Source organism: Triturus cristatus, chromosome 3_1 (genome assembly GCF_964204655.1).
Source record: "Triturus cristatus chromosome 3_1, aTriCri1.1, whole genome shotgun sequence".
In the NCBI taxonomy this organism is placed as follows: Eukaryota; Metazoa; Chordata; class Amphibia; order Caudata; family Salamandridae; genus Triturus; species Triturus cristatus.
This window is the reverse complement of record NC_140583.1, coordinates 25,726,340-25,754,095: the sequence shown is the minus strand read 5'-3', so window position 1 is coordinate 25,754,095 and position 27,756 is coordinate 25,726,340. Positions and strand designations below refer to the sequence as shown.

Below are 27,756 nucleotides of genomic sequence, written 5' to 3'. Positions count from 1 at the left end.
TTGCTGATGAAACCCAACGGGCAATAGTAGGTTTGGTGACAGATTGTCCTTTGCAAGCACGCCCGTAGGCCACAAACAACTGGTCAGATTTGCGAAAGGATTGAGTCCTGCTAATGTAGAATTTTAGACATCTCTTCAAGTCCAGAGAGTGTAAGCTTTGCTCCGCCGGGGTTTGTGGATGCGGGAAAAAAGTCTTTAAAAGCACTGGTTCGTTAAGATGGAAATCGGATGGCACTTTAGGTATAAAAACCGGATTAGTGCGGAGGATGACACAATCCGATCTGAATTGAAGGAACGGAGGCTTTATTGTAAAAGCGTGAATGTCACTGACTCTGCGGGAAGAGGTCAGAGCAAGGAGGAGGGCCACTTTCCAAGTTAAAAATTTGACATCCGCTGAGTGGATAGGTTCGAAGGGCGCCTTCATAAGCTGAGCCAGCACGATGTTCAGGCGCCACGTGGGTGGAGGACGCCGAATGGGCGGGAACATGCGGAAGAGACCCTTGAAAAATTGTTGTATGACTCTGGATGAATAGAGAGAGGACGAGCCATCTTGTCGGAAGCGAAATATTGCCGCTAGAAAGACCTTTAAGGTAGAGTGCGATAATCCAGACTGCGCTAGTTGTAGGAAGAACGGCAGAATGTGTTCTGGAGGAGCGTGCACAGGATGAATGTGGGCAGAAGCACACCAATGACAAAATCGCTTCCATTTGAGCTTATACGTTTTCACTGTGGATGGAGCGCTTGCCTTAGCTAACACTTCCCTGCAGGCTGGAGGAATGTTCAAATGAGCAAATTCAAGGTGCTCAGGTTCCAAGCCGACAAGCTGAGAGATCTGGGATTCGGATGGCATATCCGACCATCGTTCATTGTGAGCAGATCCGGCTTCAGGTGGAGAAGGATGGGCTCGCGTTGGGATAGGAGAAGCAACTCCGAAAACCATGCCTGCCGAGGCCACCGTGGAGCTATTAGAAGTACATGGCACGGTTGTTGTCTCATCTTCCGCAGCACTCGTGGAATCAACGGAATCGGCGGAAAAGCGTACGCAAATATCCCGTACCAATTGATCGAAAGGGCATTTCCGCACGACCCTTCGTGGGGAAACCAGCTTGCGTAGGACTGGCATTTTGCATTCTGCGGGGTTGCGAAGAGGTCGATTGTCGGGTGACCCCAAAGGTTGAAGACGAATTCCAGCGTCGGTTGATGTAACTCCCACTCGTGGGTTGATGATGCTGACCGACTGAGTGCATCCGCCAGAGTATTGGAAATGCCGGGCAGATGAATTGCTTGTAACGTCATCTGATGGAGTATGGCCCAACTCCAAATCCTCTGCGCCAGACGGGAGAGCAGTGGAGATCTTGTCCCGCCCTGTTTGTTCAGGTAGTGCATGCACGTGGTGTTGTCCGTCTGAATGAGGACTGACTTCCCTTGGAATTGCAGGCGGAAGGATTTCAACGCCAAGAAAATGGCCATCAGTTCCAGTCTGTTGATGTGCCAGCAACGCTGAGCCGCTGACCATAGGCCCTTGACGGATAGATCTTGAAAATGTGCGCCCCAACCCTCCATGGATGCGTCCGTGGTAAGGACGAGTTCTGGGGTTGACGACAGAAAGGATGTTCCTGCTGCGATGTTGGCAGGACAAGTCCACCAATGCAGCGCTTGAGCCATGCGGGGTGACACCACGACCTGATCGTTGAAGGAACCGGAAACCTGGCGCCACTGCTTGTCTAACTCCTCTTGGATGATGCGACTTTTTAGTCTGCAGAGAGGGATCAAAGCGATGCATGAGGACGCCATTCCCAGAAAGGATTTTAATATGCGGACTGAAACTGACTGCTTTGCTGCGATGGAGCTCGCAAGCTGTTGAATCCGTTCCTGACGTTCTGCTGAAGCGAAGGCCATGGTTGTGCTCGTATTGATACAAGCGCCGAGAAAAAAAGTCTTGCACGTAGTCGGCGTGAGTTGAGATTTTTGTACATTGATCGACAACCCCAGGGACTGAAACAGATCGAGACAGCGCTGGGTATCGAGGGCCGCCTGGTGAGAGGATTGAGCTTTGATGAGGCAATCGTCCAGGTAGGGGTATATCTGAATACCCTCTTGTCGTAAGTGAGCCACCACCGGGGCTAGGAATTTTGTAAAGACCCGCGGAGCTGAGCAGAGTCCGAAGGGTAGGACTTTGAATTGGTAGTCCCTGTGGCCCACTCGAAACCGTAGGTATTTCCTGTGGCGCGGTAGAATGGGCACATGGAAATATGCGTCCTGCAGATCGATCGTTGTCATGTAATCCTCCTGAGAAAAGAATTGGAGGATGTCCTTCAATGTGAGCATCCGAAAGGACTGAGTCTTGAGAAATTTGTTGAGCAATCTGAGATCGAGGATCGGACGCCATTCCCCTGATTTCTTTAGTATGAGGAAAAAACGGGAATAGAAACCCAACCCTCTTTGATATTTCGGAACCACTTCGATGGCACCCTTGTTTAACATTATTTGGATTTGTTTGAAAAGTTCTCTGAGATGGGCGGGTGGTGGCCCGGATGGGGGTGTGCGTGGAGGAACCTTCACAAACTCTAGGGCGTGGCCCCTTGAAATTATATCCAGGACCCAGCGGTCCGAAGTGATTAAGGACCAGGTTGAAAAGAACTGGGAGATTTTTCCTCCAACAAGAACTAGAGGACAACTGGGAAAAGGAAGTTCTTTCCGTACAGAGTCACTGCTTCTTGGTTGAATTTCCTCTGTAATTCGACTTTCCTCTGTATGACTTGCTAGTTTGCTGTCTGTAGGACTGCTGCGGTTGTGAATAGTACCGCTGTTGCCCCTGATTGTACGAGCGGTATTGGGACGAGGAGCCACGAAAGGATGATGATGAGGAGGTGCCGCGGCCGCGCGCACCTCGAAAGGGCTGCTTCTTAAACTGTAGAGTGCCGAGGGAACGAGCCGTATCCGTATCCTTTTTAATGGTTTGCAAGGCATCTTCTACATGCTGGCCGAATAATGACTCCCCGTCATATGGCATGTCCAAAATCTTAGCCTGGACCTCTTGCCGAAAAGAGGTTGACCGAAGCCAGCCCTGTCTTCTTAGGACGGCTGCTCCCGCCAAATGGCGAAAACCGGTGGATGCGATGTCAACAGAGCAGTCAATGATCTCGGATGACGCCCTTTCTCCCTCTTGCAGGATTTTCTGAGCTTCCGCTCTTGAATCCTCCGGTATAAGTTTGACCAATGCAGCCATGTCCGACCACATCTGTCTATCATAACGGCCGAGGATAGCCAAGGAATTCGCAGCCCGGACCGTTGTTGACGCCATGGTTGAAAACTTCTTGCCTATAGCATCCAGGCGACGGCCGTCGCGGTCCGGAGGCGCCGACATTGGAGATGATGGATTCTTGGAGCGGCGCTGTGCCGCTTGTGTGATCACTGAGTCCGGCTTAGGTTGAGACACCAAGCAGGCTGGGGAAGAATCCGGAGCTTTATATTTTTTCTCCAGGCGTGGGAGCACCGCCGGAATAGAATTAGGTGTCTTCATTAATTTTAGGCCTTCATTCCATATGAAGTCTATGATTGGCACAGCTCGTACTTGTTTCTGAGGCTGGGACTTGAAGTCATATAAGAAACAGTCCTCTTCCCTAACCACCATGGGAAGGTGAAAGCGTTGTGCTGCTCTCTCCATCAGCTGATGGAACCCTGTTATGTCGACAGGTGGCGAGTTGACTGGTGACCTTGGCGGTGATGCGGGCGAATTGATTTGGTAATCATCCCAGTCCGCCATAGTGTCGTCCTCTGGGAGCTCGCCCTCTTCCGTATCCGGATTGTCCATATTATCATCCTCTGCATTGAAAGGCAGTGCAGGTGTGGAGGGCGTGGGTATCGTTGGCAATATAGGAGGTGGAACCTCAGATGGCGCTTCACGTGGAGTATTTTGAGGGGATGCTGGAAAACGACGATTATAGTCTTCCAACATATACTGGAGGTTGGAAACAAGCTGCACAGGAAGCTGCATCATAGGAACCGGAGCAGAGGTATTTTGCTCTTCTTCCTGTTCATAAAATTCATCCTCCTCAGACTCTTGGCATTTTATATGGAGCTCCGAAGGACTATGAGCATCCCGAAAAAGAGACTGATCGCCTTCATCCGAATCGTCCTCATCCCCTGAGGGAAATAGTTGACGAGGTGGCCGTGGTCCAGGTGGTAACATGACTGGGTCTAGCATGGCCTTACGACGAAGCATTAAGGAGCTGTCCACAGACCCCGGTGCTGGTGTTGACATTGGCACCAATGGCATTGTCGCAAAATTTGACCCTACCGTCGTCGAGGCGGCCGTCGACGAAGCAATCGTCGACGGAGCTGCCGTCGACGAGGTTGTTGCCGTCGACGGGACTGTCGTCGACGGGGTGGCTGCCGTCGACGGGGTGGCTGCCGTCGACGGGGTGGCTGCCGTCGACGGGGTGGCTGCCGTCGACGGAATGGCTGTCGTCGACGGTGTGGCTGTCGTCGACGAGGCTGTCGTCGACGAGGAAGATTTCCTCTTCTTCTTTTTACCCATCGTCGACGGAGTTGTGGACGTCGACGGAAGCGCCAGCTTCCCAGTCGTCGACGAAGAAGTGAGTGATATCGTTGACGAGACAGTTCTAAGAGACACACATACTATCGTCGACGGAGAAGACGTCGACGAAGTCAGTGTCGTCGACGAAGGATATCTACTCGATACCGTCGTCGACGAGGCTGATGAAGTAGCCGATCTCGTCGACGGAGGGGCCGTCGACGGGCCAGTCGACTGTTTTGAAAGTTTCTGACTGGAAACATGTGCTGATGGAGTCACAGACGCCTGAGAGCTACGTCTCGGGGGCGCAGACGTGGAGACAGAGACTTTGCCTGTAGACACTTCCTCAAGGTGAAGTCTCTTCTTTTTCAGAAAAGGAGATGGCAAGTCCTGGACACTTCCACGCTTTGAGGAGACTCCTGTTTTGACAGAGGCTACACTTTCCACCTCAGAAAGTGGGTTGTCTGTGTCCTTTAGTTTTTGAAGCCATATAAAAAGGCGACCTTCTCTATCTTTCAAAGTTTTGTGAGAGAAAGTTCTGCAGATCTTACAATTAGCCACCTTATGATCAGGATACAGACAATAAATACATTTCTCATGGGGATCCTCAGAGAAAAGTCTTGACTTTCCGCAAGATGAACAAGGACGGAAAAGAGATTTCTTACTTGCAGACATGATGAGAGATAAAAAACCTCAAACCAGATGAAGAACTGAGCAGAGCTCAGGGAGACTCCCTTCACACGACGTGCGGTAGAAAATCTGAGGGCCTGAGCCTCTGAGGAGAAGGTTCTAGAGGGTGCTAGCGCCTGATTGGCTGGAGTTTGGACTATAAAGTGACAGTGATATGTTAGCAAAGTGATTCTTTTTCTCTATGCTTTCCTATGTCTCAATGCTATCCTATGGTATTTTTAACTTGATAGGTTATTTGAACTATATATATATGTTTATTTGGGTATGTATATACTCTTATGTGGTTAGGTATGTGTATATGTATATATACATGATACTTATTGCTTTTTATATATACCGTGGGACTCCCACTTCGACGACGGGGAATATTCAAGCATGTGAATCTATGAAAGACACCCCAAATACTGGAGAATCGGAAATCCTGAGAGTTATCTTGTTGATATTGGACAAGAAGCGGATGTTCAGGACATTCTGCTTTCAGATCACGGAGGAAAGGTGAAGGATGATGAAATGCCAAACTGAATGAGACAAGGAAGCTGCTAATGGAAAGACAATAAAATACGAGAAAAAGACAAAAACTGGTAGAACCAAGTAGGTGCTTAGAGCCTTGGATTAGACAAACTAGTTGTGTAGTAGAAGAGGCTAAGTCAAAAGACACTGTTCATTTTTTACAAAAATGGCAAACACAGATAGTAGAAAAAGTAGATGTATACTTTTGAAGAGATGGTGTAAAATGTGTTGTTGTTGTACAGGATTACTAATGCTTCTATGGAGAATACTTGCTCTGATGATCTCATTTAAAGTTACTATAGATACAATAGAAGGACATAGTGAAAACAAAACTAACATAGAAAAGATTCAAAAGGTAGTTCCAACTAAAATAGATAGAAATTATTTGCATAAAGACAGGTCTTTAACTGATTTTTCTAACAAAGTATTTTCGAAATTATTGTATGAATATGTAAAGACAAAGGACGTAAGGGACTGCTACGTTTGTATGCAGTTACCTGCATCTGTATCGGAGGGAGTGACCTATTACCACCTTCCAGTAACTTATGGAATAACATGTAGTGTAATAGCTAGTTTATTTTACCAAACAGGGAATTTAAGAGAATTATTTTTCAGATGTAGATAACATATTTTCACAAGTACCATCAATTAACAAGCTGAATAAGGTAAAACCTGCTAAAGTATTAGGTGAATTTTTCTTGGAGACTAAAGAACTAACATTAGAATATATTTTTAGAAATAATTTGACTTGCAGTTTAACCCCTTGAGTGCCCATGACGAGATGGTCTCGTCATGGGCCGCGGTTGCGCTGTGCCCATGACGAGACTATCTCGTCATGAACCCCGCCCGCTAATTCAATGCCCGGCACAGGGCGGGGAAAGGGCGGGGCACACAAGGGGTTAAAGAAAGAAGAAAATACATTTTTAGATATGGTTGAAGAAAGGAGATTGAAAATGCAAAGGAAGGCATCTGAAGGAAAGGTGGAAAAGACAGTCTGGGATGTAGAAATGGAAAAACACTTGAAAGGAGAAGCTAGTCCAACTATGGCTTTAGATTGGCCTCAGAAGGGAAAATTGTGTATTAGAAGGAATCAAAATGCATATGATAATTACTTTGTAGGGAATAGTGAGTGCCACGATACATACCGAAAAGAATATAAATAACACCAAAATTACCAATACTGAGCCTCAATTTACTATCCGCGTTATTTAGCGGGGGACCATATTGAATAGAAACATGAACCTCAAGACCACTTTTTCCGTCTATTTAATCAATTTGTTTCATCAATTATTTCATAAAGCACTTTAATTTTTAGTGACTCCAGAAAATGAATTTCAAACACATATCACAGAAAATGTAGCTGTGAACACCTAAAACTTTTTCATTCCTGACACACGCGATTTATCACAAATCTTTCATATCTTACATTCATTCGCATACCATACTGCGCAGATCCAAACAAACATATTACCGCACATCAAATCACATCAAAAGATCAATTCAATCAGAAACTATTTTCAATTCAATCAAGAAATATTTTCAATCAAGAAATATTTTCAGCAAGGCCATAGAATCATTTTTTACCAGGATAATACACAGATACAGGTTTTTAAGAAATTATTAGAAAATCTTATGGCCAATGAGCTATGGTCGACGCGTTTCAAGCCCCGTCTATTCTTGGGATTTCATCAGGACCTAAAAGCTTTATTCAAAGGGGAACAGAACGTCCAGAGAAGTCTTTGGACTTTATGTGTGTCGTCTCGTGGTTAAATTGTGGTTGTGTTTATTATCTTGCTTGAACCCTCCTCACTGTGCGTATCGTATCGTAAGGACACCTTTGGTGGGCTGAGTTTCCACTGATGCTTTGTTTAATCTGTGGGTGCGTCTCTTTCTTTTGTTCGACGAGTCCGAGCAACCGTTAACGACTTCGTTTGCACTCTGAGTTCATTAAAGTATTCTTTCTGCAACGGAGACGATTTCTTCTGTGATCCGCCCACAGATTAAACAAAGCGTCAGTGGAAACTCAAGTACTCTAACAAAGGACTAATGCAAGGAACCAGATGGATCATGTCTAATGACATAACCTCCTGAACTGTCGGAAACCTCACCGGATGATCTTAACCGACCAATGAACGATGCCCAAATCTTTTAAAATGTATCTTTTAGACCTTACTTTTATTATAAAAGACGGTAGAATAGAGAGGGGAAAAAAGCTGCTACTAGATTGCGTATTTCTTCGCTGACGGAGACGCTACGCGATTGCTGCGTTCCTGAATCCTTGACAGACTGAATGCTGCCCAATTTTTTGATGAACTAAGGACTTCCTAAAATGTATGGGCACTGATCGATGCTTGCACGTCTCTGGTCCTTGACCCCATCTTTGGGACTGTAGCGTGCTGCATGAAGAACTTTCGAATTCTGACTGATTGACGACTACATTTGATGACTTGGAGGACGACCGATAGCCAGATTAGGTAAATATGGTGTTTTGCGTAATGATTAATAAATTTACTAGATGGAATTAAATTCTTGCATTAAATAGATAAGCAACAGAAAATGTGTTTGGTGGTTTATTGAGAGGGGATAGATCAGGATCTGTGAGTGCGTTATAGTGGGACTAAATCATCATTCCAATCCAACTAAATGATCCATTGATCACGTGGGAGGAGTATCTTAATGTTTAAGTTTAAGATGTGTAGAGATAAGGATATTAGTGTGTAGATATGTAAATACTTTTCTCTTTATAGGTTATAAGGTATTCCTTTCATGTCAGCGCTTGGAACATTCATCTCTCCTGTAAGTGCAGACCAGTGAGAAGTGAAGCGTGAGTGTTGGTGTTATGGGCCCCACCAATGAATGTATGAGTGAATGTGTAAGTGTGGTATTTGGTCTGTGACGAAGGGAGGATTTGGTACGGGGTTATGTTCTGATTCCCGTTACCCAGGTTTCCGCGCTGCAACAAAAGCACAAAACCTTCTCTGAGCAGACTACGCCCGCATAGGAAAGCTTTTCATTTTCAAAGATGGATTTTGTAATTCAAAAACAAAAAAGAACTGATCATAAGATGCTTTCTCCGAGCATGTAGTGGTCATTTTCCTGCAGTCCCGAACAGGCCCATCTTTGTTGTTACGTCCACCCCAAGTAGAGCAGTACCTGAGGTACTACTACACACGACCCAATTTAAAACAGGTTGTTGATCAATTGCTAGCGTAAACGAAGCTAGCGTAGATTCCATTGTCAGAAATAGGCAGTTCTCCCAACACTAAACCGAGCGGACATGAGTTTGGCAGACAGGAAATCCATCATGTCATCAAACCCAGAGATGACAGTTTTGATACAACTACAGAAGTGTCACCAAGTACAAGAATGCACATATCAATCAACAACAAAAAAGAATAGTTGACCAAGCTTGTCTACAAACTGCTTGAAAAAGAGAGGAAACCATTTTGAAAAGGTATCCTCCATCGAAAAATAATGGAGCATTACAGCCAATACCTGTACACGCTGTGCTGGAGTCTGCTTCACTGAGGTGGTATAGCTTCCACATGAACCCAGTGCAAAGTCCAATACTCTGAGGGCCAGTCAAGTCAAACGTTTCACTGATGCAAGCAGCCAAATATGTACCTCACCTCATGCTCCTTCAACTGTTCCAAATATACAGAAGCATTCTGAAGTGTAACCTTTGCCTCCTGAAAGTATTCTAAGCAGATTATTGTCACCACCAAGCACTCTTAATTAATACATAAAACATATATGATGGTCCTCGTCTCCTACCTTCTCAAAGAGTCCTCCTCGGCGTTCTCATCAGGCATATCCTGGTTTAAGGCCTCCTGTGATACATTCCCTGGTCTTCCTGCAGTGGGCTGGCTGTAGACTCGCTCCCAGTGCCCTGTTTCTTGGTTAAACACTACTCCCACGGTCCTTTCCTCCTGGGTGCCAGAGCTGCCTGGGACTGCTGTATTGTCCTCTGGTCTATCAGCAGGAGGGGGCAGCGGTTCACTAACAGGAGGGAGCCCGTCAAAGGTGTTGGGAAGCTGCCAGGAGGGCCCCTCTTGGCTTTCTGCCACAGGGTAGGCAGGTGGTGTGCGCTCCCAGCGTAATGTATCATTGTTGAAAGTTAGCAGGTTGTGGCAAGCCCGGCAGCGGTTCAGGTGTCCGCGGGACAGGTTGGAGTTGTTCTCACTGCTGTGAGGCGGTGGTTGGTGTGACGGGCCGGGACGCTCAGGCTCCATGTTGTTGTTGAGTAGCTCCTGGGCCTGCTGCGATTGGCTAGCCCCAGTGCGCATGCCCCGGCCTAGCTCCTGCAGACGGTCATATTCCAGAAAAAACCTCCTGAGGTCACACTGCAACTCATTCCTGATGGAAGGGATGCTCTGGCCACTGCCATCACTGTTGCTTCCATTTTCCTGCTCAAGGCCTAGCCCTAGGCCCGGAAAACTACGACCTTCTGTGGCAGAAGTGTACACAGATGACTGGGAGCCACCTTCCCGCTGCCTGAGTACGGATAGTAAACTCACAGATGATGCGCTAGTTCTGGGTGGGGGCATTGCCTCCAGTTCTGACCGGGACCCTAAGTGCAGCACAGTCCTAGTCCACTCTGACCCTGTCAAGTCCTCAGATTGCGGATACCGGGGTGAATGGGTGGAAAGTGACCTGCGAGTGGGCCCCAAGTTGACATAGCGAAGAGAGTTGCCGGCAGTGCTGCCAACTGTACTGAAGGCAGAGGGGCGAGTTAGGAGCATTGGGTCCGGTGGGGTAGAGGTCTGATGCGGGGGCTCCGTCTGCACTGAAGAGAAGGACGTGGGTGTTGCTCCTGAGGAAGTAGAAGGTGTTCCCTCCGGGTGAGGAAAGAGAGCAGATGGCATTCCGCTGCCAGAGCATCGGCTGCAAAGACACAGCAGGCCCAAAGGCTGGCAGCAGGGCAGAGGATAACTGGAGCGGTCTCGGATACGGCTGTACACCAGTCGTGGATTGCTCTCACTTGTTGCAGACTGGGAGGGAGGAGGAGGAGGAGGTGGTGGTGGTGGTGGTGGTGGTGGTGGTGGTGGTGGTGGTGGTGGTGGTGGAGGAGGGGGAGGAGGCGGCGGCGGTGGGGGGGGTGTGGCAGTGTGCTGGACTTGACTTTGTTCCCCAGCCTGGGTGCTTGAGGACCGAGAGGACAACATGTGCAGGAAATTGTGTAGGAGTGGAGTGCGGCGTACGGGCTGGGATTGCAGCATGGATCTGTGGCGGTAATGGGGAATCTCTGTGCTGTCCAGAGGGGCCTCAGATTCTTCATCGCTCTAAAATGAGAAAGAAGAAAGGAGAATGAAAAAGTAACCGAACACAGCCAGTGCTTTTAAAACAAGTCCCAGATCCACAGAACAGTGAACGCTGCAAAAAGAAAGCAACACCATATACGGTTTCGTAACACACTGACGGCTGCTGAGAAGATCTCATGTGACTGAAGTCTCCTTCACTATCTGACATAAATCATTCCATAAATTGCAGCCTCAGTAAGCTCACACTCTTTTTCGCGCTGTAGAACCTCTAAACTCCAACCCTGCTGCAGTCCCCATAATGTCACGCAATATAGGCCCCAGTAATCTGCTACACTGCAAGGCCCCCGAGGTGACCCTCATGCAGGCTTCCCTCTAACCTGTCACTGCTGCAGCCGTCCTCCTAACCTGCCACTGCTGCAGCCGTCCTCCTAACCTGCCACTGTTGCAGCCGTCCTCCTAACCTGCCCTGCCTTCAAACTGCATGCCTTGATAACCTGCCCCCTACTGCAGGCCTTTCCTATCTTCCTCTTGCTGCATGCCTCCATAACCTACCACTACTGCAGGCCACCCTAAACTGCATTCACTATAGGCCTGTCTTTTTATAGTTCTGGTTCTTTAGCCTGTCCCCACCGCAGGACACCTTTACCTGCCCCATACCACATTGCAAACCTCCTTAACCTGCCCCCGCCCCCACACAGCAAGCCTCCTTAACCTGTCCCCATTCTGCAAGCCTCCTTAACCTACCCCCACACTGCAAGCCTCCTAAACCTGCACCAACACTGCAAGCCTCCTAAACCTGCACCAACACTGCAAGCCTCCTAAACCTGCCCCCAAACTGCAAGCCTCCTTAACCTGCCCCCACACTGCAAGCCTCCTTAACCTGCCCCCACACTGCAAGCCTCCTTAACCTGCCCCCACACTGCAAGCCTCCTTAACCTGCCCCACACTGCAAGCCTCCTTAACCTGCCCCCACACTGCAACCCTACCTAACCTGCCCCACATTGAAAGCTTCCTTCTCCTGCCCCCACACTGCAAGCTTCCCTAACCTCCTTCAGTCACCTATTCCCCACTCCCCCCATGGCTTATATATTCCCTAAACTTGTATATTTCTGTATTATCATCATTTGTACCTCAGTGAAGTCTTTCCACCTAAGTTAGGCAGGTTCTCTAATTAGCTTCAGAAGATGATCTTGTGCTAACATACAGCCCGCCTATAGTCTTGCAGAATTCCTTGGTGGAACATACAAAGTAAATATGAAGTTGAATAATTTACACATAATTATCAATACAACAACATTTATGTTATTTGGTTTGTTGATGGCCATAGAATGGAATTGGCAAAGGAGAGCAATTACCATGGAGTAGATATTGAATCTGCACTAGCCTAGGATTCCAAAATAAAAAACCTTTAGAAAATAACAGATTTAAAAGTTGAAAAGCACTTACAAGGCCACTTAAACACCATTTTACATCTTAAAATGTATTGACAAGTATAATTAATTACGATCTAAGTAATTTGTAATCATTCCTTTGGTATTAGACGCAACACTCCGCAGTCCGTTATAACGCTTGAATTAGTTAGAATCTCTGCAAACAAATGGACTTGTTGTTAAGTACATTCATGGCAAGAGGATCTTTGCTGATGTAACTGTGAATGTACAACGCAGAACAACAGTGGTGTGGTCAGAGGCACAGATGACCTAGGTAATGTTCAAAGATTAGTGCATTCTAGAATCAGTCTACGTAGGTTTAAGGAGGACTTTTTCAGAAGATTGCTTATAATTTACTCGTAATTGAGGGCTTAATGGCATATGTATAAATCTATAACTAAATAACAAATAAATCAATCCAGATACTGTCTATTCATCACATTGATATATTAATGGGAGACGTGGTCTGTGGCGGCCAGAGATGAATTACGTAAACTGCGTGGGATAGGTAAATTAACTTAGGAGCATTTGATATGCTTATGTGTGGGACACTTGGGACTATGTTAGCATGCATTGGCAAAGCCAATAGGTCTCACCTATGTAAGAGCGATTGACAATGCCAATATGCTTTAGCAATGTTGTACGCCAGAGTGGCAGCTGTTCAGCATGGCTAAAAGTTAGAAGGGTAAAGGAGAGTGAGGTGCCAAAGTGGAGAGGTGAGTTTTGGTGTGGCGTAGACTGGAGTGATCTACAATAAAGTTGAGTGGCGTGGAGAGTAGTCGAGTGTTATGTGGAGTAGAGTTGAGTGTTCTGGAGTCGCTCACAGTAGAGTTGAGTGGCGTGGCAGAGAAAGGAATGAAGTGGAGTGTCATGGAGTAGCGTTTATTGTTCTAGCGCGTCTTACAGGGAGTAGAGTATTGTAGGGTTGAGTTGCATAGAGTTTAGCACATTGAGTAGTGAATCAGTGTAGTGGCACATTGTCGTGGTGTAGTGTTGTAAAGTAGAGTGGTGTTCAGCGGTGTAGGTTGTCGGAGTGGAGTAGTGTCATAGAATGGAGTAGAGTGCTGTGGAATGGCAGAGAGTGGAGTAGATTGTCAGTGGGGCAGAGTCTAATGGAGCAGAGTATTCTAGAGTGAAGTGGAGTGTCGTAGAGTATCCTAGAGTGAAGTGGAGTGTCGTAGAGTATTCTAGAGTGAAGTGGAGTGTCGTAGAGTATTCTAGAGTGAAGTGGAGTGTCGTAGGGTATCCTACAGTGAAGTGGAGTGTCGTAGAGTATTCTAGAGTGAAGTGGAGTGTCGTAGAGTATCCCCAGAGTGAAGTGGAGTGTCGTAGAGTATCCTAGAGTGAAGTGGAGTGTCGTAGAGTATTCTAGAGTGAAGTGGAGTGTCGTAGAGTATCCTAGAGTGAAGTGGAGTGTCGTAGAGTATTCTAGAGTGAAGTGGAGTGTTGTAGAGTATTCTAGAGTGAAGTGGAGTGTCGTAGAGTATTCTAGAGTAGAGTGTCATAGAGCATCAGAGTAGAGAGAAGTGTCGTAGAGCATCATAGAGTAGAGTGGAGTGTCAGAGTATCGTAGAGTGAAGTGGCCTAAAGTACAGTGGTGCAGAGTAGACTGGTACAGACTGCAGCGCTGTAGAGTGCCATGGTTCTGAGTAAAGTGGTGTAGTGTGAATTGGCGAAGAGTGTAGTGATGGAGGGTTATGTAGAGTGCAGTGGCAGAGAGTAGAGCGCTGCAGAGTAGATTGCAGTGGCTTAGATGACAATGGAGCAGCGTGGCGCAGGGTAGAATGCAGTAAAGCATAGTGGTGCAGAGTAGAGTGCAGTGGTATTGAGTGCAGTCACGCATAGCAGAGTGCAGGGTCGTAGAGTGGAGCAGAGCAAGTAGTGCAGTGACGTAGAGTACAGTGGTGCAGAGTAGAATAGAGTGGCGTAGAGCACAGTGAAGAATACAACGGTGTAGAGTGATGTAGCATGCAGTGGCGTAGGATGGTGTAGAATATAGCGGCGTCAAGTACAGTGGTTGGTGTAGGTGCAGTAGCTTAGGGTGCATTGGGTTCGAATAAAGTGCCGGTATAGAGTGCGACAGTGGCATAGCGTTTACTCAATCAAATAATTTGGATTCGTAGAGCGCGGCTAATCAACCGCGAGGGTATCCAGGCACTAGGTTCTTGCTGGGATCAGTCGAAAAAGCCAGATCTTGAGTCCCTTTCTGAATTCCAGGAGCGAGGATGGTGCTCAGAGGTGACGAGTAAGGTCAATCCAGGACTTGGCTTCGAGGTAAGAGTAGGAACACTGTGTCTTCGGCAGATGCGGGAAGTGTGTGCGAGAGAGGAGGAGGAGCACAGGTGTCTGGAGGGTTGGTGGAAGCTCAGTCGTTGATTGATGTATGCTGGGTCCTAAGTCCTGGAGGGCCTTGAAGGTGTGAATGGCATCTTTCTGGACGGGAAGCCAGTAGAGGTTCCTGAGGTGGGGGTGATGTGGGTCCGTTTAGGGAGATCGAGGATGAATCTTTCAGATGAATTTTGTATCGCCTAGAGACTCTTCAGGATTTGGGTGGTGATTCCTGCATAGAGGGCATTGCCGTGGTCCAGCCGGTTAGTGACTAGGGCTTGAATGACGTGTTTTTTCTGGTGTTGACAGGAAGCCATCTGAAGATCTTTCGGAGCATGCAGTGTGTGTGGAAGCAGGGGAGGAGACTGTGTTGATCTGGCACTTCACGGTGAGTTGGCTCCCCAGGATGTTGCCAAGTTTGTGGGTGTGGTCCTTCAGTGTGGGTCGGTGATCGGAAGGACACCACATGTCGTTGCACGGCGAGGAGGTGTTCCCAAAATTCAGCATTTCCGTCTTGTCCGTGTTGAGCTTCAGGCAGTTGGTGTTCATCCAGTCGGCGATACTCGTTGTGAAGCTGTGGAAGTTGGACCAAGTGGTGGAGGGGGGAGACTGCAGTGGCGTAGAGGGCAGTGGCATACAGTAGATTGTTTTACTGTAGAGTGGAGTGGTGCATGCAGGGAAGAGTATATTGGTGAAGGGAAGAAAGCAGTGGCGTAGAGTTGTGTACAGTGGATTGACAACACTGATTGGAGTGGAGCGGCCCAGAGTGGAGCGGGGAGCGGCCCAGAGTGGAGCGGGGAGCGGCCCAGAGTGGAGCGGGGAGCGGCCCAGAGTGGAGCAGCCCAGCGGGGAGCGGCCCAGAGTGGAGCGGCCCAGAGTGGAGCGGCCCAGAGTGGAGCGGCCCAGAGTGGAGCGGCCCAGAGTGGAGCGGCCCAGAGTGGAGCGGCCCAGCGGGGAGCGGCCCAGAGGGCAGCGGGGAGCGGCCCAGAGGGCAGCGGGGAGCGGCCCAGAGGGCAGCGGGGAGCGGCCCAGAGGGCAGCGGGGAGCGGCCCAGAGGGCAGCGGGGAGCGGCCCAGAGGGCAGCGGGGAGCGGCCCAGAGGGCAGCGGGGAGCGGCCCAGAGGGCAGCGGGGAGCGGCCCAGAGTGCAGCGGGGAGCGGCCCAGAGTGCAGCGGGGAGCGGCCCAGAGTGCAGCGGCCCAGATGGGGAGCGGCCCAGAGGGGAGCGGCGCAGAGGGGAGCGGCGCAGAGGGGAGCGGCGCAGAGGGGAGCGGCGCAGAGGGGAGCGGCGCAGAGGGGAGCGGCGCAGAGGGGAGCGGCACAGAGGGGAGCGGCACAGAGGGGAGCGGCGCAGAGGGGAGCGGCGCAAAGGGGAGCGGCGCAAAGGGGAGCGGCGCAAAGGGGAGCGGCACAGAGGGCAGCGGCACAGAGGGCAGCGGCACAGAGGGCAGCGGCACAGAGGGCAGCGGCACAGAGGGCAGCGGCACAGAGGGCAGCGGCACAGAGGGCAGCGGCACAGAGGGCAGCGACACAGAGGGCAGCGACACAGAGGGCAGCGGCACAGAGGGCAGCGGCACAGAGGGCAGCGGCACAGAGGGCAGCGGCGCAGAGGGCAGCGGCGCAGAGGGCAGCGGCGCAGAGGGCAGCGGCGCAGAGGGCAGCGGCGCAGAGGGCAGCGGCGCAGAGGGCAGCGGCGCAGAGGGCAGCGGCGCAGAGGGCAGCGGCGCAGAGGGCAGCGGCGCAGAGGGCAGGAGCGTAGAGCGCAGCAGTGCAGAGTGCAGTGCCGCAGAGAAGATTGTTCAGAGTAAAGTGAAGTGGTGTAGAGTGGAGTCATGCCGGGTTGAGTGGTATGGAGTGCAGTGGCGAAGAGTGCAGTTGCACATAGCAGAGTGCACTGGCATACAGTACAGTGATGCATAGTAGGCATGAAGTGGCGTAGAATGCAGTGACATGGTAGAGTGGAGCAGAGTTGCTGTGGTGCAGAGCGCAGTCCTGCATTGGTGTAAAGTGCAGTGGCGTACAGTGGTGCAGAGCAAAGTGGCATAGAGGGCAATAGAGTAGCGTAGACTGCAGAGGCAGAGAAGATTATTTCAGAGTAGAGAGAAGTGTCGTAGAATGCAGTGGTAGAGTGTCGTAGAGTACAGAGTAGAATACATTTGCTTAGAGTAGATTGGCGTAGAGTTCAGAGGCTTAAAGTTTACTGGCCTAGAGTGGCGTAAAGTACAGTGACAGAGAATGCAGTGCTGCAGAGTATACTGTCGTGGAAAGGGGTATAGTAGAGTGCAGTGGAGCAGAGTAGAGGACAGTGGTGCACATTAGAGTGGTGTAGAGAGCAGCGGCATAGAGAGCAGTGGTGCAGAGTAGAGTGGTGTGGTGGGAAGTGGTGCAGAGTAGAATAGAGTGGCATGGAGTGCAGTGAAGCAGAGTAGAACAGATTGGAGCAGAGTGCAGTGGCATAGAGTATAGAGGTGTAGAGTGCATTGGTTATGAGTAGAGTGGTGTAGAAAGCAGTAGCATAGAGAGCAGTGGTGCAGAGTAGAACAGAATGGGGTTGAGTGTAGTGAAGCAGAGGAGTGCAGTGGGGCACAGTAGAATGGTGTAGATATCCGTGGTGCAGAGTAGAACAGATTGGCGTAGAGTGCAGTGAAGCAGAGGAGAACAGATTGGGGTAGAGTAGAGTGGCGTAGAGTGCATTGGCATAGAGTGAGGTGGAATAGAGTGCAGTGTTGCAGAGTAGGGTGGTGGAGTGGCAGAGTGGATTGGCACCAAGTGGTGAAGAGTGCAGTGGTGCATAGTAGAGAAGTGTGGGAAAAGGTGCATTAGCAGAGTGTAGTGGTGTGGAGTAGAGAGGCGTGGAGTGGTATAGGGTAGAGAGGCATGGAGTAGTGTAGAGTAGAGAGGCATGGAGTGGTATAGGGTAGAGAGGCATGGAGTAGTGTAGAGTAGAGAGGCATGGAGTGGTATAGGGTAGAGAGGCATGGAGTAGTGTAGAGTAGAGAGGCATGGAGTGGTATAGGGTAGAGAGGCATGGAGTAGTGTAGAGTAGAGAGGCATGGAGTGGTGCAGAGACGAGTGCCGTGATGCCCTGTGAAGCAGAGTAGAGTTCAGTGGTGTGGAGTGATACAGAGTGGGGTAACGTGAAGTATGCAGGGTATGGTAGCAAACTGCCATAACAAACAACACATCTTGAATTGAAATGGCCATTACACTTGCACTCACATACAGTTTTACTGATAAAAGTATACAGTGCACAAACAATAACGTGTGGAAATGTCAATACCCACTGTATTGATTTGATCGTCAGCACAGTTCGTTTACAGACATTTAAACTTAGCTGTGTACAGCCTTCCTCAAGGAGACCCCCACCGCCAGCATGATAGCAAAATGAACCCCAAGCAGGAAGACACAGCCTTGCATTTGACCCGGTCTTTCAATGCACAGCAAATGTGACACGATAAGAAGATTTATAGGCCGGATTACAGAAAGCGAGTTTGTAGAAGTATACAGTGCATCAGGTTTGGTTAACGGGAGGGACGAACTTGAGCTGGACAGCCGAAAACAAATAAAGCCAGCAAACAAAGCCAGAAAATGTGAGATACAAACCACAAAGTCAATGGTAAGCAACGGGCAGAATGCATTCCTAGGTCAACATTCAGAATGTTCACAATGTCTTTAGCATAGGCTGTGACCTAAAAACATATACTTACATTGATTCAGGCAGGGGAAGAAAACAAGTTACTTACCTGTAACTACAGTTATCCAGTATTGGTATCTTTCATAGATTCACATGGCTGAATTATTCCCCGTCGCCGAGGCGGGAGTCCCACGGTAAATAAAAAAGTAGTGCCAAAAGTGGTGGTAGTAGTAGTAGGCCCCAAAGAAAAGGCCTAAGGCCTAGATCTTAGCAGCCTATCTACATCATTATGCAAAAAGAACAAAAGAATTGGTACCAACCAATCAGCCATCAGCACCCTTCTAGAACCCTCTCAGCAGAGCCAGTTCTCCTCAGATTTTCCGAGCACAAGTGGGAAGTAAATGTCGCAAAACATAGAGAACTGACTCTACGGGGAGGAGGGTGGGTGCATGTGAATCTATGAAAGATACCAATACTGGATAACTGTAGTTACAGGTAAGTAACTTGTTTTCTTATCCAGTATTGGGGTATCTTTCATAGATTCACATGCCTGAATCGGAGTAGCAAGCAGTATACCAAGTATAAAGTCATTTGCGGATGGTGGGAGACTAGTGCTGATACACTCCCAATTGCATCCACAACTTGTTAACAAGAGGTATAAGAAAAACCAACCTTAAAATTCAAAACATGCAACATACACAGGGAAATGCAACATGCAGTGTAACAACATTCTAAGTCAAACATGTCATTATCGTAGAAACGTCATTGTCAAGAGAAAATATATATACACATATAGCATTTGAAAAACAGGAAAGGTACCTGAAATGGGTCTCAAAGAAAAAGATGTCGTAGGACAGCTTGTCCGACTGCTGCATCGTCTTGATGCGTAGATTGAAGGCAGTAATGTCTCGTGAACATGTGGACATTCTTCCATGTCGCAGCAAGACAGATATTTTCAAGAGTCACCCCAGCAAACAATGCTGTAGACGCTGCTACTGTTCTTGTTGAATGGGCATTGGCTTTCCTTAACAATGGCCTGTGAGCTTTGTCATGGCAGAAATGGATTGTTGATGCTATCTATCTGGCAATAGTGGTTTTTGTAACTGCATTCCCCAGAGTAGTTTGGCCATAAGCCACAAACAACTGGTCAGACTTTCTAAGGCTCTTTGTTTTTTGAAGATAGAATTTTAAACATCTCTTATATATCAAGAGAATGTAAGGCTCGTTCCACTGGAGTAGATGGATTTGGAAAGAAAGTCCTTAATTTTACAGGTTCATTGAGATGAAACTGTGACGGTACTTTAGGTATGAATGTCGGATTAGTTCGGAGGTGCACGTAGTCTTGAGTGAAGTGTAGAAATGGTTCCTTTATAGTGAAGGCCTGAATTTCACTCACTCTTCTAGCGGACGTTAGAGCCAGAAGTACGGCAACCTTCCAGGTGAGGAATTTGAGTTCAGCCTTGTGGATAGGCTCAAATGGATGTTTCATTAATTGCATTAAGACAGTGTTGAGTTCCCACTCCGGTGGAGGAAGCCTGATCGGAGGAAACTCCCGGAAAAGTCCTTTCATGAATTGCTTGATTAAAGAGGACGAACACAGAGAAGGAAGATGAGCACCCTTTCTGAATCTGGAAAGTGCAGCTAAATGGACTTTGACTGAAGAAAAAGAGAGTCCAGATCTTGCCAGATGCAACAAATAAGGAAGGATCTGTTCCGCAGGAGCTTCCATCGGGTGAACGTGGTTAGCTTCGCACCAACAGCAAAAACGTCTCCATTTTAGACGGTAAGTTTTAATCGTGCTGTGAGCTTGTGATTTTGTCAATATGATCCCGACAGTCCTGAGGGATGTCCAGGTCTCTGAATTCTAAGAAATCAAGAGCCATGCGTGTAAATGTAGAGACTGAGGGTCCGGGTGGAGCACCTGACCTATGTTCCTAGACAGCATTGTGGGTGTCGGAAGACGACGGATCGGCTAGTCCTGGGATAATAACAGAAGCTCTTGAAACCAGTACTGGCGTGGCCATCTGGATGCAATCAGGATGAGACAGCAGCCCTCCACCTTCATCTTGCGTAGGACTCTCGGGATTAGAGATATCGGGGGAAAAGCGTAAGCACAAATCCCTGACCATCGCATGGACAGGGCATTCCCCCTTCCCCCTGTTGAGGGTATCTGCAGGCGATGTGCACGCGCATGGCGTATCCTCTCTGGCATCTCCTTTGTAGTGATAGGAGCCCTTACACGCTCCCACCGCGCGCTTGACAAGCTGTACATCAACAGGCTGGTGTTAACATAATTGGCTCATCCCACAGTTGGCCTGGAATCTTCCTGGTAACAACGGCACTGCTGTGCAATGTAAACTCCACAGCATAGTGCACACTTCTAAGTCCGCACATATCATCCGGTCTTTTAAGAATGTGATGTTATTTACATTTTCATCTATTGCAATACAATGATGTTGTTCCTGTAATGCATGCTCATATTTTGGGTTTTGTGAGCTTGTTACTGCTGTGTGTAAAGAGAAAAAACATTTTCACTACACAAATCTCTGAACTAATAGTTCTGTTTTTATTCTTGTTTTTTGTGTGTGCAGTTTTATATAAAGCTAACTTGAGCTGAAGTTACTGAGCGCTTTACATGATCATCAGGTGCATTGCGCAAGGTCACATGCATGTTTTTTAGGCGCAGGGAGCAGCACATTAATTTTTAGGCATAGTGGAGTTAAGTAATGTGCCCACTGGATGTTGCGCTGATGGCTTGACTCGAACTTGGTTCCACAGTTTCAAAGTCGGCAACTTTGGCCACATCTGCTCCCATTCGTGTCACAACCACCCACCAAAGGCAACCACTCAGGCAATCAATAAACAGGCACCTTTTATTAGTGAAAACAACTTGAGCCCAATATACTGGCCATTCTTGTTCGTTAGTTTTGCATTGGAGTGTGAAAGGAGGCTGGCAGATTTTAATCAGTTGTGAGTGTTTTTAACTGACATGACACTCGTGGGCTCGGGATAAACTGAAATTCAGCCTAGATTCTATCTGCCTCCGGCTGGGCACACAGTTTGAGTGCAGGAAAAGTCGAAAAGATAAGGTTTTACTGGGCAGTTTTTATCTGCATTAACTGAAAACTCACTGACAGGACAAGTTCAATGTGGTTCATCTTGTGTGCCGCCCCTGGCCGCCTCTCTGTCCTCGGAGCCGTTTCTCCCTCCGGTTTCACACTTGAGTCTCCACATGTTCCTTCAGTTATTATTTCACATTCTCTGCATCATGGCGCTTTTTACTTTAAAAGAGGCTGTAAGTACTGCTCTGACAGAGGCGCGTGTGGAATTTAAATCCTGCGGAATAACTCAGAAGCCAAAGAGAGAGGGCGCTGTCCTGCTGAGAAGCAGACCACCCCACCCCCAGGTCTCATTAAACATGGTGCTGTCCAAAGGCGTCACCTCGGAGCACCTGTTCTCATTGTTTCTTTAAAAGCTCTTTCTGATACCCACTGTAAAAAGTTGGCCTCATATATGCAGTCCACTAGTTATAGTGGGCACCCTGAATCAGTCCAAACAACCCCATATGGTTATAGGTTAAAGACAACCTTTATTGAAAGCTATCCTAGAGGTAGCTATGGAAAGCAGCCTTCAGGCTAAGTCTTGAAGGAATGACCAAATGAACGGACAACCACACCCGGTATATATTTAAAACATATGTATTTAAGATAAAACACACCCCTCTAGTCTCTTTATTAGGCTAGAGTTCGAAGTACTTAAGTTACAAGTCAGTATTCAACAGTAAAAGCACAAATACACGTTTGGGCCCTGGGGGCATACCAAACCATATACCAATAAAGTGGTATAAGAACCACGAATGAACTAGACACAAGGCCTAGAGCCTGTAGAAGTGCTTGGACCACAGGGAACCACCCAAGACAGTGACACAGGGGACCCACGGGGGCCGCGTGCAGTGTGAGAACACAGCCGCGACTCGCCGTTAACTTCTATGGGGAAAGTCGCGGTTGAAAATTAAGAGTTTAAGGACACTTAGAGGACAACTACAAGCAAACCCTTTTGGACTTAAAGGTGTCTAGGGCCAACATCCACGGGAGCACTGGAGTACTCGAGTTACCTCACCCAGGGAAGCCGGGGGCATAGGTGTCAAATGGTGTCAGGTGGCAGCGTCGTTTTCAATGGAAGCTAGCAAAGAAGTGCTGCTGCTGTGAAGAGGAGAAGTGTCAGAAGAGATCCAAGCCTGGATCAATGATGGAAGGAACCTGAAAGCAGAGGGGACAGAGTCTGGGTCACTTACCAGTGACTAGGGGCACGATTGTCCAATGCCCACCGATGTCGGGTGTTTCAGGTGAGTTGACGGGTGTCTTGACTCTTCAGCCACGATGTCCAGGAGGCGTCGACGACAACCAGGAGCTGGTTTCGAGCTGTCCCACGATGTCTGTCGAGTGCTGCGGTGTCGGCGAACAGAATGGACCCAACAAGCCTTGGCAACGGCAAGTCAAGTGGAAAGAGAAGAAAGACGATGCAGACCAGCAAGGTCTGGGGGACTCACCCAGCGAGGCTAACTCAGGGCACGTCTGAGGCAACCAAGAAAGCCCAAGCAGAAAAGGAGTTGCCTTCGTGGGGACCCACTAGCCAATGGGCTAGCGATCGTGAAGCAGCCTCGAGCGGTTGCACTTGAAAGTGGCCCACGGGTCACTCGTGGAGGCCAGAGATCTTCGGTGCAGGAGGTGCTCAAGGCTGGGGCTACTCGGAGCCCAAAGCACAACTTCTAGGAAGACCAGGAAGATGATGGATCGGCAAAAGATCACGGTGTCCAGGGGTCACAGTTCCACGTCACCCACGATAGCCACGGGCCTCAGCTTCGCTGTGTACTCAGGGTAGCCTCGGGGAAGTCTGGAAATCCACCTCTGGTGATGCAAAGATTTCGGCGTCCGGCGGGAGCTTCAGAGTTGCAGACTGGACAGTTGCTTCTTTGGTGCCTGCCAAGCAGGGGAGTCACTCCTTGACCTCAGGAGAGATTTCTTCAGTCTTCTAGCGAAAATATAAAGTCGAAGGTCCAGGATATATGTTGCAGAGTTTCGTCCAGGGTAATCTAAAGTCTCAAGGACTGGGTTCACATACTTATACTAAGTTTGGGGGTTGGACATACTCTAGGGACCCACCCTTTTCCTTTGTACAGTTTCGCGCCAGAGCAGGTAGCCCCTGCAACCGGTTTGAACTGGACTATGCACAGGGACACCAAGTGTGCCCCCAGTGCAGGACTTCAAAGCACCAGAGAGTGCTCACGCCCAGCCCCAATACACATCTGCCTGTCTGGGGAGGTGGTTACACCTCCCTGGGACAGGAAACCTATTGTCCAGGCCTCCCCTGCCAGAGTTTCGGTCAGCAGCAGGAGGCCAGACCCGTGCCTGTGGCATCGATTTTGTGATGCCAGGGCTTTAGAAAGTCTTTACCGGGTAGACCAGTGTGAACATGTCTCTCCCTCTAGAAGGGTGGAATGCTACCCCCGCTGCCAGAACTAGCAGGGGAAGTAGCATTCCAAAGCGTTACACCAATCATGACATGTTTCCGTGCAGCCATCCCAAAGTTAGTATTTACCGTGAGGTTCTAATGCACTTAAGAATATATGGTCAGGCTGCACCACAAACAGCATCAGAGGAGGTACTCCGAACGCTGCAGTGGGGCTCTGCTCATGCAGGGGCACCCTCTCACGTAAAAACCAAGCACTCGGCCTTCAGGATTGTCAAGGCCTGCCATAGGAGTGACTTATAGGTTTTATATGTGTGTGCAATGGTAGTGATATAGGTAGCCCATGCCACAGTAAGGGGTGCATGCACCACCTTATCCAGGCAGCAGTAGCAGTCCTGTGGTGTCATTTTGGAAGGCTTCCCAGGGGTGGCAGAATACATGCTTCAGCCCCTGGTAGGCCTCTGAGGTACCTATGCCCTAGGTACATAGTATACCATATACTAGGGGCTTATAAGGCACTCCAGAATCCAATTAGAGATGTACCTAATGTACATGGAAACCATTTGAGAGGAAGCAGCTAGGTTGGGGTCCTGATTAGCAGGGTCACAGCCAGACTAAGGTCGAAAAACAGTGAAACACCAGCAAAAAGTGGGGGTACCTATAAGAAGCAGATCCTACTCTCCTACACCCACGTATTACATTTTTTGCTGTGAATATTGTACTTTTTTCTGAATTGTTTAATGAACGGCTTTGAAAAACAAGCAACTATTGGCAAAGCCAATAAGTCTCCACTTAGAATGACGCTAGTCAACCTTTTGGCTTTACCAATGCATTGTGGCAATGCTGAACAGCATCAGCAAAAAAGAAGAAAATGGAAAGCAACACAGAGAGAGCATGGGGTGATATGATATGAGGGGGGGAGGGGCAAGAAGAAACATCCACTCCCTCAAAATGTTGAAAGCAAAAGTAACAAGCATTTGCAATGCAATAGGTCTCGCATGTTACGCGAGTTTGAGCTATTGACATTGCAAATAATAATGCCTTTTATATTTGTTTTCGTTTTGAAAACATAAATAAAAGGTATTGTCATTTACAATGGCAATAGCTTAAACTTGCGTAACTGCGAGACCTATTGCATTGCAAATGCTTGTTTTTTTTCGTGGCCCAGGTGGGCGTCGACATCCCACTATTTGGTGTCTTTCGTGACGTCGACACGCTTCCGGCAGAAGCTCTCACCTTTGGTCGCCATCTTCGGATTCTTTTTTCTTTGTTTTTTCTTATCTTCCTTTGATGATGCCTTTAGTTATGATTGCAATTTAATTCTCCTTTCCTCCTGTCTCATCTTTCTGGTGGAGGAGGGTGGGATCGCTAGTGAATCCAGAAAGTCTTCAAGCTGCAAAACTACACCGACAGGTAAGAGACTATCCGTTGTGCAGCGTGAATCTTTCTGGATTCACTATGCTGACTTAGTAGCGGTTTGTCCTTATTGTGGTTGTTGGGGTGAATATGAGCACTGGTTACTGAAAATGTGTTGTAAGACCTTCTGTCCCACTTGCTCTTCCTTGTTCATTTGGATATCTACGCAGTAGTGCTTAGTGAACGTGTGCACTGAAAAACATGTTGCAGCTTGGCAAATGTCTTGGATAGGTGTGTTTTCTAGAAACGCAATTGTTGCTCCCTTCTTCCTAGTAGAGTGAGCTTGAGCTCCTCCTTGTAACTCTTGTCCTGTCCGCTTGTGGCTGATTTGGAATTTGGAATGCCTGTGCAATCCATCATGCAATGGTGTTTTTGGTGACTGGCCGTCCCAAAAAAACTGATGGCAAAGGATACAAAAAATTGTTTTGTTTTCCTGCACTCTTTTGTCCTTTCTATATAGTGCATGACAGCCCTTCTGGCGTCCAGTGGGTGCAGAGCCCTTTCTGTGCTTTTAGTAGGTTTTTTGGAAAAACTAGGTATCTGGATTGTTTGGTTAATGTGGAACCGAGACACCACCTTTGGCATGAAGTGTGGGTCCGTTCTCATTACAATCCGGTCGCTGTGTATTTGTAGGTAGGGCTCTTGGAGTGTTAGCGCTTGCAATTCACTCACTCTTCATAGCGACGTGATAGCCACTAAGAAGGCTGTCTTAAGTGTGAGCATGTGCGGTGTTGCCTTGTGAATAGGTGCCTTCATCAATTGAGTTAGCACTACGTTGAGGTTCCATGTTGGTGCTGGCATACTTTTGGGGGGTACGATTCTTTTAGCTCCTGCCAGAAATCTCTTCATAACTTGGGAGGTGAAGAAACTCATCCCTGTTTCTCCCCTCGTGTAAGCCACTATTGCCGCTAAGTGCACCCTCAGGGATGTGTAGCTTAGCTTGCTTTGCAGCAGGTGCATTAAGTATTTTAGTACTGTGGATTCCCTTGTGATTTTCCGTTGTAGTTTCTCCTTGATGCACCTTGGGGGGAACCTTTTCCATTTTGCTATGTAGCACTTCCTTGTTGTCGGTCTCCTCGCTTCTCTGAGTACTGCCATGGTACTTTCTGGTAGTTTGAGGTGTGCAAATTCTAGGTCTTCAGGAGCCCTGCTGCTAGGCTGGGCCTCTCTGTTCTAGGTCTTCAGGAGCACTGCTGCTAGGCTGGGCCTCTCTGTTCTAGGTCTTCAGGAGCCCTGCTGCTAGGCTGGGCCTCTCTGTTCTAGGTCTTCAGGAGCCCTGCTGCTAGGCTGGGCCTCTCTGTTCTAGGTCTTCAGGAGCCCTGCTGCTAGGCTGGGCCTCTCTGTTCTAGGTCTTCAGGAGCCCTGCTGCTAGGCTGAGGCTCTCTGGCTCTGGGTGCAGTACTCTCCCGTTCTGCATTGTTAACAGGTCTCTTCTTCTTGGGAACCTGTGTGGTGGTTCTTGTGCTATTTCTACTATCTGTGAGAACCAGGACTGTCTGGTCCACGGAGGTGCTATCAGAATTAGCGTCATGCTGCTGATCCTGCATTTGTTGAGTACCCTGTGTATCAGTGGTATCGGGGGGGAAAAGCGTATGCAAATGTCTTTGATCAACTTATCCATAGTGCATTCCCTGGAGACCGGTGGTTTGGTTGTCTGGATGCGAAGTGTTGGCATTTTGCATTCTGGTGTGTGGCAAATAGGTTTATTTGCGGTGTTGCCCACCTTTGGAAGATTTTCTCCAATTCCTGCTGCTTGATTTCCCATTTGTGGGATGCTGACGTCTGTCAGCTGAGTCGGTCTGCTTCCACATTGTCCTTCCCTGGTAGGTGTATTGCTAGTAGATCTATTCTCAGTGGAATGGCCCATGTCCATATCTCCTGTGCTAGCTTTGATAGCGCAACTGAGTGTGTTCCCCCTTGCTTGTTGATGTAGAACATGGTCGTGGTGTTGTCTGTTTGGATCAACACCCTGTTCCCGTACAGCTCCCTCTGAAATGTTTTTAAGGCTAGGAACACTGTCTTCAGCTCTAGGCAGTTGATGTGTTTCACCGCTTCCTTCTGTGTCCATAACCTCCTCACTTTGAGTTGGTTCATGTGCGCTCCCCACCCCAGGTGGGAGGCATCTGTTGTGATGGTCACCGTTGGAGTTGGTGGTGTGAATGGTTTCCCCTGTGCTATGTTTTCCTTGTTCTACCATGCTATTTCCTGCTACACTGCGTGCGTGACAACCACTAGATCTTTCCAACTCCCTGTTGCCTGTGACCATTGCTGTTGGAGCAATTCCTGGAATGGTCTCATGTGGAGTCGAATATGTGGCACTAGGTGTATGCATGACGCCATCATTCCCATGAGCTGGCTCACCGTCCGAGCTTGCCCCTTGTGGTAGCGAAGTGTCTCCTTCAGTAGTGCCTGTGTTCTCCTCGTGCTAGGGAACACCGTTCCCTGTAAGGTGTCGATCTCTGCCCCTAGGAATATCTTTATTT

General features: G+C 48.4%; 1 protein-coding gene across 2 annotated transcripts in view; it reads right to left on the bottom strand.

Annotated features, from left to right (window-relative positions):
- The window catches only part of AMBRA1 (autophagy and beclin 1 regulator 1), a 764,496-nt gene that overhangs the window by 589,978 nt on the left and 146,762 nt on the right, over positions 1–27,756 (bottom strand). For both annotated transcript variants that reach the window (XM_085646678.1, XM_085646680.1), the window contains exon 7: positions 9,512–11,019. In XM_085646678.1, coding sequence (XP_085502804.1) covers positions 9,512–11,019 — 1,508 coding nt within the window. The remainder of the gene's footprint in view (positions 1–9,511; positions 11,020–27,756) is intronic.